At 47.2% G+C, this 18606-nt stretch overlaps 1 protein-coding gene across 1 annotated transcript in view; it reads right to left on the bottom strand.

The window, feature by feature from the left end:
* Positions 1 to 18606, bottom strand: part of CTCF (CCCTC-binding factor) — a 380312-nt gene that overhangs the window by 263786 nt on the left and 97920 nt on the right. The window contains 3 exon segments of the mRNA XM_029608851.1: positions 17891 to 18070; positions 18073 to 18096; positions 18099 to 18605. Coding sequence (XP_029464711.1) covers positions 17891 to 18070; positions 18073 to 18096; positions 18099 to 18605 — 711 coding nt within the window.

Genomic DNA, 18606 nt, shown 5'->3' on the forward strand with positions numbered 1-18606 from the left:
GATCCTGTAAGTAATCCTAAGTTCTGGAAACAGTCAACTGCCGAAAACAGTGCACCTGACCATGTTTCTGTCGGCAGAGAAACTGATCAAATTACATCTTCCCTTCCAGAGCTCACAGATATTCCAGGACATGAGATGGCTGGTGCTTGCTCTTTGCAAAATTGATCATCCATCCAAGATCTTTAAGGAGCTCTGGAAATAGAATGACGACTCTCCTCCACCGACTTCGCTTAGATTAAGCAATCATTGAAATAAAGGACCAAACTCCCTCTTTTCAAGAGGGTTGCTGCCACCATGACTTTGGAGAAGGCCCTGAGAGCCATGGCCAGCACAAAAGGCATGCCTGAAAAGCAGAGTTACTTACCTTTAACAAGTGTTCTCCGATGACTGCAGGATGTTAGTCCTCACACATGGGTGACATCATCAGACAGAGCCTGGCATGGAATACAAGTCAAAATTTCTAGAATTTTGACTGAGCCTCACTGAGCATGTACATAGCATGCATTATACCACTTATCCATGCAGGTTCCCTTCAGTCTAATATAGCAAAAAAATAAACCAAGTGAGACCAAACTCCATAGAGTGATGGGCAGGTCTCAAGAAGTCAGAGATCCTGCTATCCTCAGAGCACAACTGTTACAGATAAGTAATTCTGCTTTCTTTGAGGTCAAACAGGATGGCAGTCCTCACACATGGGTGAATCCCAAGTGGCCCTCAAAAAATAAAATAAAAAATAAGGGGGGGGGGGGGGAGGGCAACAAAAAAATGAGCACAATCACAATAATATTTTTGTTAGCAATATGCCTTCTTCATATGTATATACCTAAGGGGGGTAGCCTGGAACAAAAACAACAGGCCCTAGGCAAGATCAATTGGGTTCCGAAGGACAGACTGACAAAACCTGATGTCATGTCGGCCATCCCTGTCCAAATAATTGTGTGATGTGAATGAGTGGACAGAACTCCACATCACAGCCTTGTAGATGTCCTTCATGTGGCTGATCACAAGTGAACCACCAACGCTGCCATGGCACGAAAAGAGTGAGCCGCGATATGGCCCATTAGGCTCAAGCCTGCTTGGGCATAACAGATGGAAATACAATCTCCTAGCCAATTAGAGAACATCTGTTTGACAATAGCAATCTTCAGTTTGCTCTAAGCAAAGGAAACAAAAAGTTGGGTGGACAATCTATGCACTTCTCTACGTGTCAGACAGAAGGCCTAGGCTCTCTTGCAGTCCCAAACTGCACAGGGCTTGTTCAACTTGGTGAAAATGAGCCTGGGGAAAAATGTTGGAAGGAGAATTGACTAGTTAAGATGGAATTCTGATACCACCTTAGGCAGGAACTTCGGGTGTGTACACAAGTCCACCCTATCATAAATAAAACTTAGCACAAGATGGGTCTGACGAAATGGACTGTCCTCAAAAGCTAATGCCTCAATAAATTGGTTAGTCTACAATGTGCCACTCGCTTGTCAATTTTGCTATAGCGGACAAGCACAGCTATCCCTCTGAAGATCTGTAAAGTAGATATGTCACTAAGGTCTGAAACTCACTGACCCTGCACCCAGAAGCAACCACCCCCAAAAATACAACCTTCCAGGTCAGGTACTTCAGGTCACAGGACTGTTGAAAGGCGCCCTGCCACCAGGTGCTGCGCAACAAAGGGGCCCTCCCTTTTGTGCACCCCTTAGTGCAACCTGTAGTGCAAATGCCAGTTAATATCTTTGCAACTGAATATCACTCCTTTGTTTAATATACTTCCTGTTATCCCTTTTTGCTCAATTGCTAAATATCCTGCATTTTGAGCTTTTGTAAACAGTTATGATGGCTTTACCGAATGACGGTATATAAAACTCACTAAAATAAATAGAGGGAGCTTTCATCAACTGGGACAAAATCACAGTGAGGTTCCAGGACACAGCAGGTCTTATGGAAAGCTTCAAATAAAGCGGACCCCGCAAGCCTGTACAGAGATGGGCTTACCTTCTACATAGAGATATACACCAATCACACTAAAATGCACCCTGAGTTGGGTCTTAAGACCAGCTTCAGATAGATGTAGATGGTAGTCAAGCGGTTTTCGTGCGGAGCAGGAGAAGGGATCTATGGCCCTGTGATCACAACATAAGGAAACCACAGTAGCCCATAGGATTTTCTAGTGGAAGGCTTTCTGGAAGTCAAAAAGACATAAGACATCCTCTGAAAGAGCAAGAGGTTGCAGAATCAGCCTCTCAACATTCACGCAGTGAGCGAGGGGGTTTGGAGGTTGGGATGGCGTAACCTGCCTTGATCCTGAGTGATGAAATATGGAGAAGTCCACAGACTGATCAGTTCCCAAATAGACATCTCCTGCAGGAGTGGAAACCAAAGTGGTCTCTTCCAATGAGGGCTATGAGAATCACTGTACTCCCTGAGCTTCAAAGTCTTTGCAACCAGAGGATATGCATACAGAAGTTACTGGTCCCAATGGTAGGCAAAACATCCAAGATTAGCTTGCTGGGCGTCCTGTGTGTGAAATAGAGAGGGACCTTTCTGTTCCAATGAATCCCTAACAGATCCATTTCCTGGGTGCCTCAAATAAAAATCTGATTTGCTATCCCTTGGTCCAAAAACCACACATGGAGTCTCAAGGACAGACTCAGGCTGTCTGCTATCACATTCTCTAGACCAACCAGATAGGTGGCCCTGAAAAACGTCATCCGAGAGATGGTCCAGGCCAACAACTGGACTGCTGTGTGACACAGGAGGTAGAAGTCCATACCTCCCTCCTTGCTGATGTAATACATTGATACTTGATTGTTCATTTGGATCAGTACAACTTTGCTGGACAGTCTATCTCTGAAAGCATACCCATGGTTAAGACAATTTGGATTGGAGGAATTTGGAAGGGAACTCTGGTGACTTGTTTGGAACTGTCCTACCACTCTGATAGGGAGTCCCGGAGTGACCTGGATACAATCCTGGAGATCTTGGGCTGTTTGGAACTACTGTGGCCTCAAGGTCCACTAGGCTCTTCTTATGAAAAGACGTGCCATGGGAATAACATGAACTGTTGTGGCCATGTGGCCTAACAACCTCAACATGTCCCAAGTTGATGTCTGCTGACTCGTGGACCACTGCTGCAATGCCCATCAGGATAGTAGCCCATTGCTGGGGGATGAAGGCTTTGGCCCGAGTCATGTCTAGCAGAGCTCCAATAAACAACTGTGGTGACCAGCTGGAGGTGAGACTGGGGGGTAGTTGATGACAACCCCAGTAACTAACATCCAGATAGTCATGCATATGGACTCCTTGGCTCCTGCCCAAGATATGCTCTTGACCATCCAGTTGTCTAGACAGGGAAACATGTGCACCCCAACTTGTGTAGATGCACCCACACAACTGTTAGGCATTTTGTAACGACATGAAGGAAGATCTTGCTCCCTTTTTGTCCCATCTAGTCAATTTTTCTTTGAAACAAGGAAATATTCCTGTTTTTTGTTTTGTTTTTTTAAATGGCCTTTGTTAGACCCATTCATAAAAAGAAAATTTCCCCTGATAATTTCAATAATTAGAGACCCATATCAAATTTTGCCCTTTGTAACTAAAGTCCTAGAGAAATTCTTAACTGTTAAAAATATATATAAAAAAAAATTGGATTCCCATTCTTGTTTAGATTCTCAACCATTTAGCTTTAGAGCCAGTTATATAGCACGGGAACTCTTATCCTTATTTGATGTGTTTAGACGCAGATTTGAGTCCGGAACTGAGTTTTGTTTTTTTTTTATCCTTTTAGATCTTTCAGCCGCTTTTGTCACCATTCATTATAAAAAAGTCATGCTGTATAGATTAAGGGAAATTGGAATAGATAACAAGGTCTTAAAGCAGTTTTCATCTTTCCTGGAAGACCAAAGTTATGGAGTGATTTCCTTAGGAAAACTCTCAGGTTCTTTTAAACTAAAAATGGGTATTCCATAGCTATCTTCACTTTCAACCGTCCTATTCAATGTCTATTTGGCTCCTATTGGCCACATCTTTGCTGAATTGAATATCGAATATTCACTGATAATATTCAATTTTTTGTACCCATTAGAAGCACTTATGATGAAGCTTTACAAAAAAATTGCTGTTTGTTTAGAACAGCTGAGCCAGTGGCTGACAAAAATACAAACATGTTTGTTGTTAAACATGGCAAAAACAGAGATGCTGCATCTTGAAAGATGTCCAACTCAGGAAATGCCAAAGAAATTATATGTAGATGGGGTTTCAATCACCATTAGTGAAAAAGTTAAAAACTTTGGTTTTATTATGAATACAAAGTTATTGCTTCATTCTCAGATCAAGAAAGTAGTACAAACCTATTTTAAGTTAGGGATGCTTAGGAGAATTTTGCCCTACTTGACTGATTTTGACTTAAAAACTAATTCATTTTGTAGCCCTGTCTACCACTGATTATTGTAATGCTCTATATTTGGGTCTCCCAAAGAACACCATGCAAGCCTTACAATAAATTCAAAATGCTGCCATGAGAATAATAGAATGATACCCAATTCATTATCACACCACCCCATATTTAATGAAACATCATTGGCTTCCTATGGCTTGGTGGGTTAAGTTTAAAACTTTAATGCTTGTATACAAAAGGAATGAAAGGTATTGCACACCATAGACTGAATACTGCTCCAAAATATTTTGCCCAGTTAGAACTCTCTGGTCAGGATCACAATTAAATCTAGAGATCCTTCCTTTAAGCATGTACTTTTGGAAGAGTCAAGAGAATGCTTTTTTATGTCTAGGGGCATCCTTGTAGAATGCTATTTCACAGCAACTTAAAAATGAGGTAGTATTAACATTTATAAAGGTGCTAAAGGCCTTATTTGCACAAGCCTATAACCTGTAATTCAATTGTTGTCATACATGATACCCGTGTATTTTTTAGGTTTGTTTCATTTGTTTTTATAGATCTATATATTTGCAATAATTATGTCTTGTTTTTAAGTTCATATTTGAACTGTGAATGTTCTTTTGTAAGTCTTCTAGAATTTTTGGTAGGCAACAAATTTACAAATAAATAACTTGATACTGAAGTTGCCAGTGTCCCACAACAAATCTGATATACTTCCTGTTACCGAGGAATACCTTAATGTGAATGCAGGCACTGTTTAGATTGAGAGAGTCACTTTTTGCAGAAAAGAAGTCAAGGTGCCCAGAGAAATCTTAAACTTTATGAACTTGCTCAAGGACCTGAGGTCTTGGATGGGATGGCACCCCCCTGTTTTCTATAGAATCAGGATGTACTTGGAGTAAAATCCCTGCCCTCTCTGCCCTGGTGGAATAGGCTCAACCACTCTGGCTATTAATAGGGAGGAGAGCTCAGCAACCAGCATGTCTTGATGCACTGTGCACCCCCATGACAGGTTCAGAGGGTGCATTTGAGAGAGACACCCAATAATTTAATTTGTGTCCTTTCCAAACAATGACAAGGACTCACTCATCCAAGGTTATACTGGGCCATTGATTTGTTTAGAATCATAGCCTGCTCTCGACTGGAAGGTCCCCTGGCATGGGTACTGGGATCTTGGTTACGCCCACTGCGGTCCAGTCAAAACCCCATCCCAACTGTTGCCTGGGATGCCAACTGTGGCTTAGGCAGCTTCTGTTGCCTGTGACAGTTTTGAAGGGCCTGCTGAGAGTGGGACTGAAAAGGCATAAGAAATGCTTCCTCTTGGATACCTCCTAGAGGAGGAGGTTGAGTTCGGAGTAGGTGTGGAATGCTGTTGGAGTGCCGCACAGTGATCACATATCTGTTTAACATGACATGATTGCCAAAGATTCTCTCCAATACTTGGCATGTCAGCGAGTCCAACCTGCACTTCTGGATGGAGAACAGAGGTACACAGCCAGGTGAGACTGTGCATTCCTATCTCAATGGCAGAGGCTCTAGATGCTGCCTTGAAAACATCATAGGTCAACTAGACCTTGTGTTTTCCACACTCCAGGCCCTTGGTTAGTCACTAGTGACTGGAGGGAGTCTTGTTGCTTCTGAGGAAGCTGCTCGACCACCTTCTACACTTGTTTCAGAATGTCCCACATATACTGGCTCATAAAAAGCTGGTAGGCTGCTATGCAAATAATGAGCATGGCATCCTGAAAAACTTTCCTCCCAAGGGTGTCCATGGCCCTAGGATTCCTCCCCAGGCGCATCAAGCAGTGAGTCCTACAGTGCTTGTCCCTCTTGAGAGTAAATGCAACACCACAGACTGGTGTGGTAACTGGCACTTGTCGAATCCGGAAATCTTTTGAACAAGATAAACCACACCTGCTCTCTGATTTATGGAACCACTGAAAGGGGCCTCTCCCACATCCTCACCAGCAACTCCTGAAGAATCTCATGCACTGCCATAATCTCCTTAGGAAGCGCCAACTATTGGAGAATATCCAGCATCTTGTATCTGGATTCTTCCTCCGTCTGCAAAGTAAAGGGGATGGTCTCCACATCAACCTTGTGAAGGAGAGATCCTCCAGCGGAGGACTTCCTTTTGTCTGTGGGAGACAAGAAATTGGAGGGGAGACCCCCCAATGCTCCATTGTCCGAATCATCATCAGTCTCTCCACACCCCCAGGAATAAAACTGATTCTGATCCACTGTGACTCACAGGAGATGAATCCCTAAGCATTCTTTCCCTGGCCAGGTCAGCAATCAGTGTGGCTGGCCGGTGGGATCTGGACTCAAGAGGACCCCTGCCCACTCGGGGAAGCTTCCGCTTGAGAGGAGACTGGGGTGACCATTGGGTCAGTTGGTACACACACAGATGCTGGTATTCTGTAGATGAGTGCATGCAAGGAATAGTGCAGTGTTTCGAGAATTGACTGTGCCGCACTCTGTGCCATCTATGCCCCAACATAGAGGCTGTGTAGCATCTTTTCCACAACAGGCTCCAATTCCTCCTTGAAGATCACCGATGCAAACACTGACTGGAAGACAGGACAAGTGGCCATGTCCTCTTTGGAATCTAGAGGATTGGTGGCTGACACCAGGATCAGTGGAGACAGTGAATCCCCAGGAATTTTAAAGATTGAGCTTTCCCTCACCACGAGATCATTTTGGGGGTTTCTCGGAAGGTGCCGGACCATCTCCATGCTCGACACATTGCAACAGTAGGGACCAATGCAAATACTTCTTCAGCTTCCCTGAATGCTCAGCATGATCCTTCCCCGGTGCCAAGGTTGAACCCAAAGTCTTCAACTGGGAGGAGCTGGGAAATGGCTTGTCTCCAGGATTCCTACCAGTTGCCATCTCTACCCCCCCCCAATGGCTCCACACCATCAGTGTGGCTCGGTGGTCCTTCAATTTCAATGGTTCAGTCTTTTGGTGCACGAACAGACGTTCCATTAAATCCAAGCAGGATAAACATGCTTTAGGCGTCATGTGTGTGCATTTGCAGCAACTCTGGACATCATGCTATGCCCCTAAGCAGAGGACATATCTCTCATGGGGTTCTATGATATTTATAGTTCTCATGCATCGAGGGCATCGCTGGAACCCCAAAGATAAGTTAGAATGAAACAAAAAGGATGTTAACGCAAACTCGATGGCAGCAGTGGCCTGATGGCTGGCAGGCATCAATGGTACTACTCACTGTCTGGAAGGGAATAGACTATGAAAGGAAACACAAACACTGAAAATCTTACCTAAGGATACTAACAGGAATTTTGCAGGACATTGTCGAACAGCAAAAAGAAACCCTTGGGAACTGTAAAAAGAAAAAAAAATTACAAAAATCCCATCAGCAACAAACAAACTGCGATCACTGGGCTCCTGTGGAAAGAGAAAGACTGAAGGGACTCCGCTTGAACGCATGGCATAATGCATGCTATGAGCATGCTCAGTGAGGCTCGGACAAAGTTCTAGAAACTCTGAAATAAGTGTTCTGTGCTGGGTTCCATCAGATATCAACCGAATATGAGGACTGCCATCCTACTTGTCTTTGGAGAACTGAGTGCTGTCCCAGAACTGCAAAACAGAGGAATCTTTGATGTGCAGGTACACTTCAGTCAAACCTAAGGACATGAGAAAAACTTCAGAGCAAATAAACACAAATCGACCAGTGTTTCCATGTGAAATCATGGAATAAGAAAATTATTCCTTACCTGCTAATTTTCGTTCCTGTAATACCATGGATCATTCCAGATGGTGGGTTATGTCCCCTGTCCAGCAGATGGAGTCAGAACACAAAATTCCCAGGGGAGGACCCATGCCTCCCCTGTAACAGCTCTCAGTAACTAGACTAACAAAGCCCAAAAGAGAGAGACCAAAAACAGAGGGATCAAGTAATCAAAGAAGGAATTGAAATAACCGCTGTCCAAATAAACAGCAACTAAATTCTGAACAGTGAACTTGCGAACAGCAGTGCGTGAACAAAAAAAGACGCGCAGTATTCGAAATACAGAGTAAAAGATTGTTAAGACAGGTAGGCAGGGATGTCCCACAAGCAAACCCCCAAACCAAGGGAGGGTGCCTGGAATGATCCGTGGTATTACAGGAACGAAAATTAGCAGGTAAGGAATAATTTTCTTTTCCCTGTACATAACAGGATCATTCCAGACGGTGGGATGTACCAAAGCTTTCCCATCACGGGTGGGCCGCAGACAGCCCTGCTCGTATTATCTTGTCTCCAAGCTGACCGCCCGGAGCACCAACGTCCAGGCGATAATGTCTCGCAAAAGTATGGATCGACTTCCAGGTGGCCGCCCTACAAATCTCCTGAGTGGAGACGGAGGAGCCCTCCGCCCAAGATGTCGCCTGGGCTCGAAGAGAATGAGCCTTTACAACCAGCGGAGGGGCTTACCTACGCCAAGGTACGCCGCTATGATCGCTCCCCTTCAACCACCGCGCTATAGATTGTTTGGAGGCCATGCAACCCTTCCGGGGTCCAGACCAGAGGATAAACAGATGATCGGAGAGCCGAAAATCATTAGTCACCTCCAGATAGCGAATCAGAGACCGCCGTACATCCAGTCTACGCAGGTCTCCAGACTCAGAAGAGGCAAAAGATGGTAATCCCACCAATTGGTTGAGGTGGAATGCCGAAACCACTTTAGGGAGAAAAGAAGGAACCGTCCTCGGCGAAACCCCTTCAGGCGTGAAACGAAGGTATGGTTCCCGACAGGATAGGGCCTGCAGCTCGGAAATACGTCTTGCTGAACTGATCGCCACGAGAAAAATGGTCTTGAGAGTGACGTCCTTGATGGTAGCCGAGCTTAGAGGTTCGAACGGCGAACCACAGAGGACTCGGAGCACCAGATTCAGATTCCACGACGGACAAGGTGGGCGAATCTGAGGCTTCAAGTGTTTCACTCCTTTAAGGAAACGGGAGACGTCCAGATGTGAGGACAGAAACTCCTTATTTCCACTGCGAAGAAAAGCCCCCAAGGCTGCCACCTGAACCGGAAGAGAATTGTAAGCAAGACCCAAATCCAAACCTGCCTGCAAGAAGGAAAGGACTTGTGGCAGTGAGGCCTGCATGGGAAGAATGTCATACGCTCCACACCAATCCTCAAAGACCTTCCAGACTCGAACATAGGTAACAGAGGTGAACATCTTACGTGCTTTCAGTAGCGTTGAAATAACCGGCTCCGGATAACCGCACCTCCTCAACTGACGCCTCTCAAAAGCCAGGCCGCAAGACAGAAGCGATCTGCTTCCTTGAAAAATATTGGTCCCTGGCGTAGAAGACGTGGCAGCTGACCAAGACTAAGGGGACCCTCCACCGTCAAATTGCGCAGATCCGCGAACCACGGTCGTCAGGGCCACTCTGGCGCCACAAGGATCACCGGCCCCTGGTGTGCCTCTATCCTGCGGATGACCTTGCCCATGAGGGGCCATGGTGGGAAAACATATAAGAGACAGTGGCACGGCCAGGGCAGGACCAGCGCATCCACGCCCTCGGCGCCACGCTCCCGCCTGCGGCTGAAGAAGTGGGCGGCCTTTGCATTTCCGGCGGTTGCCATTAGGTCTACGTGCGGTGTCCCCCATTGCCGTACTATTATCCGCATCGCCTGCTGCGAGAGTTCCCACTCTCCGGGATCCAAGTTTTGTCGGCTGAGAAAGTCCGCCTGTACGTTGTCCACTCCCGCTATATGCGAGGCCGCTAGTCGGTGGAGGTGAAGCTCTGCCCACTCCATCAATTTGTCGGTTTCCAGAGAGACCAACTGACTTCTCGTGCCTCCCTGGCGATTGATGTACGCCACTGTAGTCGCATTGTCCGATAGCAACCTGACTGCTTGATGGCGTACTATGGGGAAGAAGCCCTGTAACGCCAGACGGACCGCCCTGGTCTCCAAGCGGTTGATGGGCCACTTCGACTGCTCCTCCGTCCATCGACCCTGGGTTGAGCTGTCCCAACAGACAGCTCCCCAGCCTGTGAGGTTGGCGTCCGTGGTGATAATCACCCAATCCAGGTCCTCCAGCGACACCCCCTGAGCTAGGTGCCGCGGTTCCAGCCACCAATGGAGACTGATGAAGGTTCCTCTCGGAATCGGAAGGATTGCCTGGAAATCTCTCGACACCGGCTGCCACCGGGAGAGTAGGGATCTCTGCAGAGCCCTCAGATGCGCAAATGCCCAAGAAACCAGATCGATGGTCGAGGCCATGGTCCCCAGTACCTGCAGGTAGTCCCAGGCAGTGGGCGTCTCGAGCGCCATAAATCCTTGAATCTGCTGACGCAGAGAATGAACTCTGTCCGGATGCAGAAAAACCCTGGCATTCTTGGTGTCGAAGTGAGCTCCCAGAAAATCCAACGACTGGGACGGGACCAGGCTGCTCTTGGTGAAGTTAACAATCCATCCAAGAGATTGGAGAAGTTGTTACCACTCTGTCGACTGCGAGGATTCACTGCACTCGTGACTTTGCACGGATGAGCCAATAGTCTAGGTAAGGATGCACAAGGATGCCTGAAGTGTTGACCCAAGTTTTGAAGCGTAGGTAACGCTGATGAGCTTGACAAACTGGTATGTGGAGATACGCCTCCGTGAGATCCAACGAGGCCAAGAACTCTCCCGGATGAACTGCCGCTAACACTGAACGGAGTGTCTCCATGCGGAAACGAGGGACTCTGAGGGACCGGTTGACCTGCTTGAGATCCAGGATAGGACGAAAAGTACCTTCCTTCTTGGGAACCACAAAGTAGATTGAATAATGCCTCCGGCCCAGGTCGGCGGCTGGCACTGGCACTATGGCCACCAATTGAAGGAGACGATCGAGGGTCTGCCGCACGGCTCCCTGTTTGAATAAGGACCCGCAAGGGGAAAAACAGGAACCAGTCCCGAGGAGCGCAAATAAAATCCAAAGCGTAACCACGTCTTAGAATATCCAGAACCCATTGATCCGACGTGATTTGGACCCACTCTTCGTAGAAGAGAGCAAGGCGACCCCCCAGTCGAGGGACCACCTCGCGGGTCCGTCTGGCATCATTGGGTAGATTTAGCGGATGTACCAGCACCCTGCGCTTCTTTACCCTGGCGGCGCCCACGCAAGGGCCAGTTCCAGGAGTGCAAACGAGAAGAGGGAGCCCGAGGTGGCTGTTGCCTCTGAGGACGCGCTCTCCACTGGTTACGATAACGGTTTCTGGAGTAATTATATGATCTTGACGAACGGTGTCGATCTTTGGGCAACTTGTGCACCGCGTTCTCATTAAGGGACTTGATGATCTGATCCAAGTCTTTACCAAAAAGATACCTACCCTTAAACGGAAGGGATCCCAAACGTGTCTTGGAAGAGGCATCAGCCGACCAATTGCGAAGCCAAAGGAGCCGACGCTCTGAGGACCGCCGCCACCATGGGTCGGGCTAGGACCCTTAAAAGATCATCCGCTCCATAGGCAACCACGGCTTCCAGTCTGTCCGTCTGATGAGCCTCAGCGTCTGGTAAGGACTGGGAGGTGAGAAGCTGCTGCACCCACCGAAGACCCACTCGCTGTGCGAGGGAACTGCAGATAGCCGCCCGCATCCCTAAGGCCGAGACCTCAAAGATACGCTTGAGGTAAACCTCCAGCTTCCGATCCTGCATATCCTTCAACGCCGTCCCTCCAGTGACAGGAATAGTGGTATGCTTTGTGACCGCTGATACCGCAGAATCTACGGCAGGAACTTTGAGAATTTCCAAAAAAAATCGGCCGGCAGAGGATACAATTTTTTCCATGGCTCTACCGACCCTAAGGTTGGCCTCCAGGGAATCCCATTCCCGAGTGATCAACTGCAAGATCTTGTGATGAGTGGGAAAAGACTTGGCTAGAGGCCGCAGTCCTGCTAGGAGGGGTCCCCCTTCTTGAGAGCCGGGTCAGGCCCCACCGGTTCCGGAGGGGGATCAATATCCATTTCCTGGAGGATGTAGGAAATGAGGTCATCTAACTCCGCCGCTTGGAAGATGCGGAGGACCCTAGGGTTGTCGCCCTCCACCTGGGCCGCCAGGGAGGGTTCGTCCACGTCAGGGTCCTGGGATTGTCCTTCCCCCGGAGTCTGTATCATCGATGGTGTCCCGATAGGACCACGAGATGTCCCCGCTCCCCCGCCTAATAAAGGGGGGCGAGCCTGAGGGAGGGTCCCACCCAGGAGGGGGGCAGGACATGGTATCTTGGAGGGAGAGGGTCCCCAGGTCCCGAAGGTCGTTTGTCTCTGCTCTGAAGAAAAGCCCTGTGCATCAGGACTAAGAATTGAGGGGAAAAGGCCTGGCATCCTGAGGGGTCACCCCCCGGGCGATCCCCCCCTCTGCCTACCAGGATTAGACTCGGAGTAAGGGTCCAAAATGGGCCTAGAAGTGGGGAAAGGATTATCCGTGTCCTCCTCAGAAAGCGTTGGCATCAGAATCTTGCAACAAAATGGCCGCCGTTCCGCGTTGAGAGGGAACGGGGCCTGGTGCTTCCTTCCCACGCGGTCTGCAGCTCGAACGTCCCTGCTAGTAACTGGAGCACATTCCCCCTCGGGGAGGAAACAGCCTGAGCACAGACTCTCTTCAGAAAATAATCCGGCCCTGTCGGAGCCCTCACAAGGCACCGCGGACTGCATCTCCGCAGGGAGAGAGGGGGGGGGGGGGGGAGGCTCTACAGGTGGCTCACGCCTAAAATGAGTGCCGACCCGGCAACGGACGCTTGCCGCAGTCCCCCACCGACCTAAAGAAGAACTGACGGGGAATTGCCCTCCCGACAGCAGGCGGCCCCGAGGAATGGTGCTTCGCGGGGCCGCAGGTCGGGACGTCAGTCGCTCCCCAAAAGGGAGGGGGGAAAAACCTGGGTCAGGAGGGAGAGGCCGGCGCTACCGACTTTCACCTCAGAGAGCCGGAGTCCAAAAATTGCAGTATTCTGCTGAAAAAGAATGATGAAACAAAATACACTTACCCCAACTGAGCCCCTCAGTGAGGAAAATGAGAAAGAAAGGAAAACATTCAACAGCCTGTCAGCAAGTCACCAGGCTAGAGAGCGATGAGCCAGCACCAGCGGAGAGCTCTCCCCCTGCTGTAAGAGGAGCCTTAGCAAAGTGACCTAAACTGTAAATTTAAAACTTCCTTTTTTTTTTTTTTTTTTTTTTTTTTTAACTTGATCCCCCCTGAGGAGGTAGCCCTAAGCTAACAAGCTGGGGACCCACAAGTCCCCTGCTCACATCTGCTGGAGTCAGAACGTTACTGAGAGCTGTTACAGGGGAGGCGTGGTTATATGGGTCCTCCCCTGGGAATTTTGTGTTCTGACTCCATCTGCTGGACAGGGGACATAACCCACCGTCTGGAATGATCCTGGTATGTATAGGGAACTTCAAGTCCTCGTTCACTTTTTTCAGACTTCAAATTGGAATGATGTACATTCCTATTTCATGACCACGAAGTAAATACAATAGCACCCCTGATCCCATTCATCTCTCGGCACCAATACTACCAGTGTGAACTGAAGATGATGATTCAGAGTTTCTCATACTGCCGACCTTTTTCTATTGGAGTGACAAGAACCACCATTTAAAAACTGCATTTTTTTTTTTTAAAATAGGTTTATCTTGAGTTCGTGCTATTCTCGCCCTCGCTCCACCCTCTCTACCTATGTGGCGACTCCCTTCAGCTCAGACGGACAGATGCAGCCGCAGCTTCTCCCGCCTCTTGGTCCTGGTATCACCGGGCTGGCTTGACGCTACGGATCCGCCATGTTCCTGATGACGTAAGGGCGCGCGCGTGCTCCAGACTTTTGTACCAGCGAGGGCCGCGAACCTCAGGGGCGTTCCCCTGTAATGACGTCATCCGTTTTCAATTTAAAAGGTCTTTGTTTGCTAACTACAAGCGAGTTAGCAAGGAACTCCAACGGGACTTGCTTCGGCAGTCCACGCTACTTGCAACTACGTTCCGAGACAGCAAGGGGAATTCTTCTCCACGGCTCGGCCTTTTCAAACTTACCAGGAATACCTGCTCCTCGGGGGCTCTGCTCTTCTTGATTTCAGATTGTTGGACGGGATCCGGTACTCGCTCCTCGTGGGCCTACGTTTCCGAAGACTCAGAAGACTCCTATTGCCTGGAGGCGATCCCAGACGTGAACACAGTGAGTCCTATTACAGACCAGAACCGGTACTCGCTCCACGAGGGCCATTGTTCCTAATCTCTAAGGCTCCCTTCAGTCTAAGACGTTATCGCAGGTACGGAGATCGTGCGTTACCATTGCAGATAGGAATCTGACCTCGCTCCACGAGGGCCTATGTTCCTAATTCCTTTCTCATACTCTCTTCTTCCTCAGAAGATATCGCATACCTATATCTTATGGATTACTATTACAGATTAACAGATAGGAACAGGTACTCGCTCCACGAGGGCCCACGTTCCTAAAGCTCTTCTAGCCTCTCTTCTATTCCAGAAGCCATCCCATACACAGTTATTGTGATTTCTATTTCAGACTACCTATAGAAACCAGTACTCGCCTACGGCTCCTGTTCCTGAATACTGAAGACTCTCTGTTGCATAAAGACGACTTTTACAGAGATCTACAATTGTGAGTGTATCATCTCCACTGGTTATGCCCAGCATACCCCGTCTACTCACTACCTATAGTCTCTCCTTACAGCTCAGCAACTCAGAGATCATAGTTCCAGTATCAGAGGGACTTCAGCCCTGCCGGGCATATCAACTCACTACTGCCACCTCTGGTGGTTCTACTTCCAGTCTAATAAAGAACTATCTGTGTTTGTCTCAATACTCCAGCCTAGCCAGTGGTCCCTCTCAAGATCTCCACTTGAGGGCGCTGTCATCTGCCATCGGCCCCAGGGATTCACTATTTCTACTAAGTGTTACTTCCTACACTAATAAGAGCGGTATTATCATCTGCCACTCTGTGGGAGCCAACAGACATCAGACCATTACTCCGCTCTCTGCGGAAGCTGATTCATATCAGATAGCTATCTCCCCTTGGGGATCATACAGGTTGCTAGTTCATCTTTCTACAGGAACAAAGCATAACAGTTGCTACTCCTTCCCTCTGGAAGAGCAGAGCACTACAGATTGCTACTCCTTAGCAAGATCCGTAACAGAGTACTAACTCCGCCCCCTGGCAAGGTGATCGCTAACAGATTGTTAACGCCTCCTTCAACGGGAGTATCCAGCAGCCAGATTCATAACAGATTATTAACTCCTCCCCTCTGGGGGAGCAGATCTATAACAGATTGCTAACTCCTCCCCTCTGGGGAGCAGGTCTTTAACAGTTTACGGGTGAGGGTGTTTTAACCCAATATACTTTAGTGCTCAGTGTTTTCTTCTATTTTAATATTTGAATGTGTTGCTTGTATTTGTATGTTTGTTAATGCTTGTACTTACTGTGATTGTTGCTTTTTAATCCACTATGGAGGAACCCTCTTGGAAGATATAGAGTATAAGTGTTTTAAATAAACAAGTGAGTCAATCAGTCATGAAGGCATTAACTACCGGCCAACCAAAATCTAAGTATAACCAATCTTTGATGACTGACAGGACCCATTGATCTGACATGGTTTGGGTCTATCTCTTCATAAAATTGGAACAGGCATCCACCAATGTTTTGCAGAAAATACTGGACCCCCTGACCTTCACACGAAGCAGACTCGACTCCTCCAGAGCCACCAACAGTGCTCTCTCTTGGACCTTTGCAACCTGCACAAAAGGGACTGATCTATTTCCCCCCATCTGTGAAAAGGAGAATAAGGAAGATGACCCGGACCGCCCCAGATGACAGCAAGACCTACTAATGAAGGACTTCCGAGAAGACTTAGGCTCATCCTCAGGAAACTTGAGACACTTGGAGTCGCCACAGTGCTTCACCAACTTCTCTAAAACCCTCTCCCAGAAGGGAGCTTCCCCAAATGGGATTTTGGCGATCCATCTACCAACCAATTGAGGAGCCACAGCAATCCCCTAGCGGAAACTGAGGCCACTGCTTTATTAAACTAGGAGAAAAATCCAGATTCAGAAAACCGCAGATTTGGTACCTATATCATTGATGGAGACAGAAATACCAAAAACAGGCAAGTGGCACAGTTTTTTTTTTCACAAAGCTTTCTTCTCTCTGTCTCCATCTGCTGGTAGGGGTGAAAAGAAAAACAGGTATTGGGACTGGTCTGGTAGAAACAAATCAGGAATGTACAGTATTTTTACAGTACTTGGCAGCTGGAGATTTCCCTTTATATTACCAGGGGTAAAAGGAGTTAACCTGAACCCATTAGTTTCAATGAGGCTTGGACTGTATGTTCTCCCAAACTCCTTAAGGAGCTGTAAAATTGAAACAGTCTGCAACGCTATTGGTCAGAAAACCATTGCTTTTGGTATGAAAGGTCCTACAGAAACTGCCTACAGAGAACTTACTCAGAATGTGACAACACACTCTAGCCCTTGGCTAGAAATACAAAAGGACAGACTTTGTGGCCAGAATCCTGTCCCAGTTTACCCATTCTCCTGTAGACAGACTGCTATAGAACTTTCCCAGGAACTGGCTATAGTAGAACTTAATTAGGTAGTGTTAATTGTATAATCCTGTTTCCTTTTAACCTGTTTGCTGTCTGAAAGTTGAATCGTTTCATGTTTGCCATTATTCCTTTATCTTAACTACATAGATTAACTCAAAATCTGATCAATCACCTACAGAGATAAATCACTGGGTGATCCCAGTATTATTTTTTTGAGTGTGTTCCATCTATGAGTATCATTTCTGGGAGTTCTGTGAAACCCTCCCCCCCCCAGGTTCTGTGGGATTAGTGTACCTAGGAATCTCCAGGGCATAAGCATGAACCCAGTTTAGTGGAGGGGACTGCTGGTATATGGGCACATGTGCAGGCAGGGCCTGAGGAGTGCTCGGAAGGACTCTCCAAGCAACCAATGGGTTAAGCTTTAAGTGAATATCAGTAGTGCTAAGGAGTTATGAACAATACCACACATGGGGAGCCTAGTTTTCCCAGTGAGGGAATCGCTACACATGACAGAAAGCAGAAAAAAATTGGAAACACCATGAATGGGAAATCATATTCAAGGCTCCTTCTTGCTCTACGTACAATGATGTAAAGCTATGCAGGAGGCAATTGCCAGAAGTTTTTTTCTCCCTCTTCCTATGAGTATAACATGCCACAGGTGAGGAGTGAGAGAGATAACTGCACTAGTGCGGCAATATAAATCAGGGTAAGTAGCATGCTCTCTATTTCTATTAGTTTCGAGAGTGAAGAGAGAAAATATGCCAAGAGGAAAAGATCTGATGGAAGCTACAGTCAGATGCAGGAATGAAAACGAAAGGAAGAGACAAGAACAGATGTTCAGGTGGGCATTTTTCAACCCAAATTGGTATATATTACAGTTGAACAGGTGCTACTTACCCAAGAGGAATTTTAAACCATCTTTATATTATATGAACATTTTAAAAATAAATTTTACCTTTCTTTTTAATTTTAGTTGGCTTTGGAGGCTTCATGTTACCAACAACCTTTTCTGCATTAACCTCTGAAAGCAACCCTTCCTGCTGTTCTTCTTCAAAATCATACACAGACACATCCACGTCTTTTCCTTCCTCCGTATAACGCAATTTACTTTTTTTGGTTTTCTTTGTCTTTTGATTGGAGGCTGATAGTCTGGATCTTTTGCCAGCTTGCATCTTCTTGTGTCTGAAGTTCAGTTTGTTCCAATGTTTCCACTTCACCATTGGCTCCCACTTTTACCACCTGAAACCCTTCTGGCAAAGGTAAAGTGTGACAGATCATGGGCTCTCCTTCCTGCAGGCCTTCTTTGGACACATCATTTTCATAAGCTGCATGAAGTTCTCCTACAGAAGAGGCTCCTACAGGTACAGCCACTGGCACAGGAACTTGAACAAGTTGCAGCTCTCCAAGGTTTATAGGCTGTTCTTCCATATTGACAACTTGTAGCGTAATTATTTGTGTGTCATCCACAGTTGGATCTCCTTCCTGGGGAACTCCACCTTCCATTACTTCAGTCTTCATTTGAAGAAGAGTTGGATCCAGCTGCTCCATCATAACCATCTGAACATTACTGTTAACATCATGCGCCACCTCAATGCCATCTGCCTGGTTCTGTGCCAAGTCATCGTCCTGGCCACCTTCACGCCGTCTCTGATAGGTTTTTCGCTCTTTCAC

The sequence above is a fragment of the Rhinatrema bivittatum genome, chromosome 7, assembly GCF_901001135.1.
Source record: "Rhinatrema bivittatum chromosome 7, aRhiBiv1.1, whole genome shotgun sequence".
NCBI lineage: Eukaryota > Metazoa > Chordata > Amphibia > Gymnophiona > Rhinatrematidae > Rhinatrema > Rhinatrema bivittatum.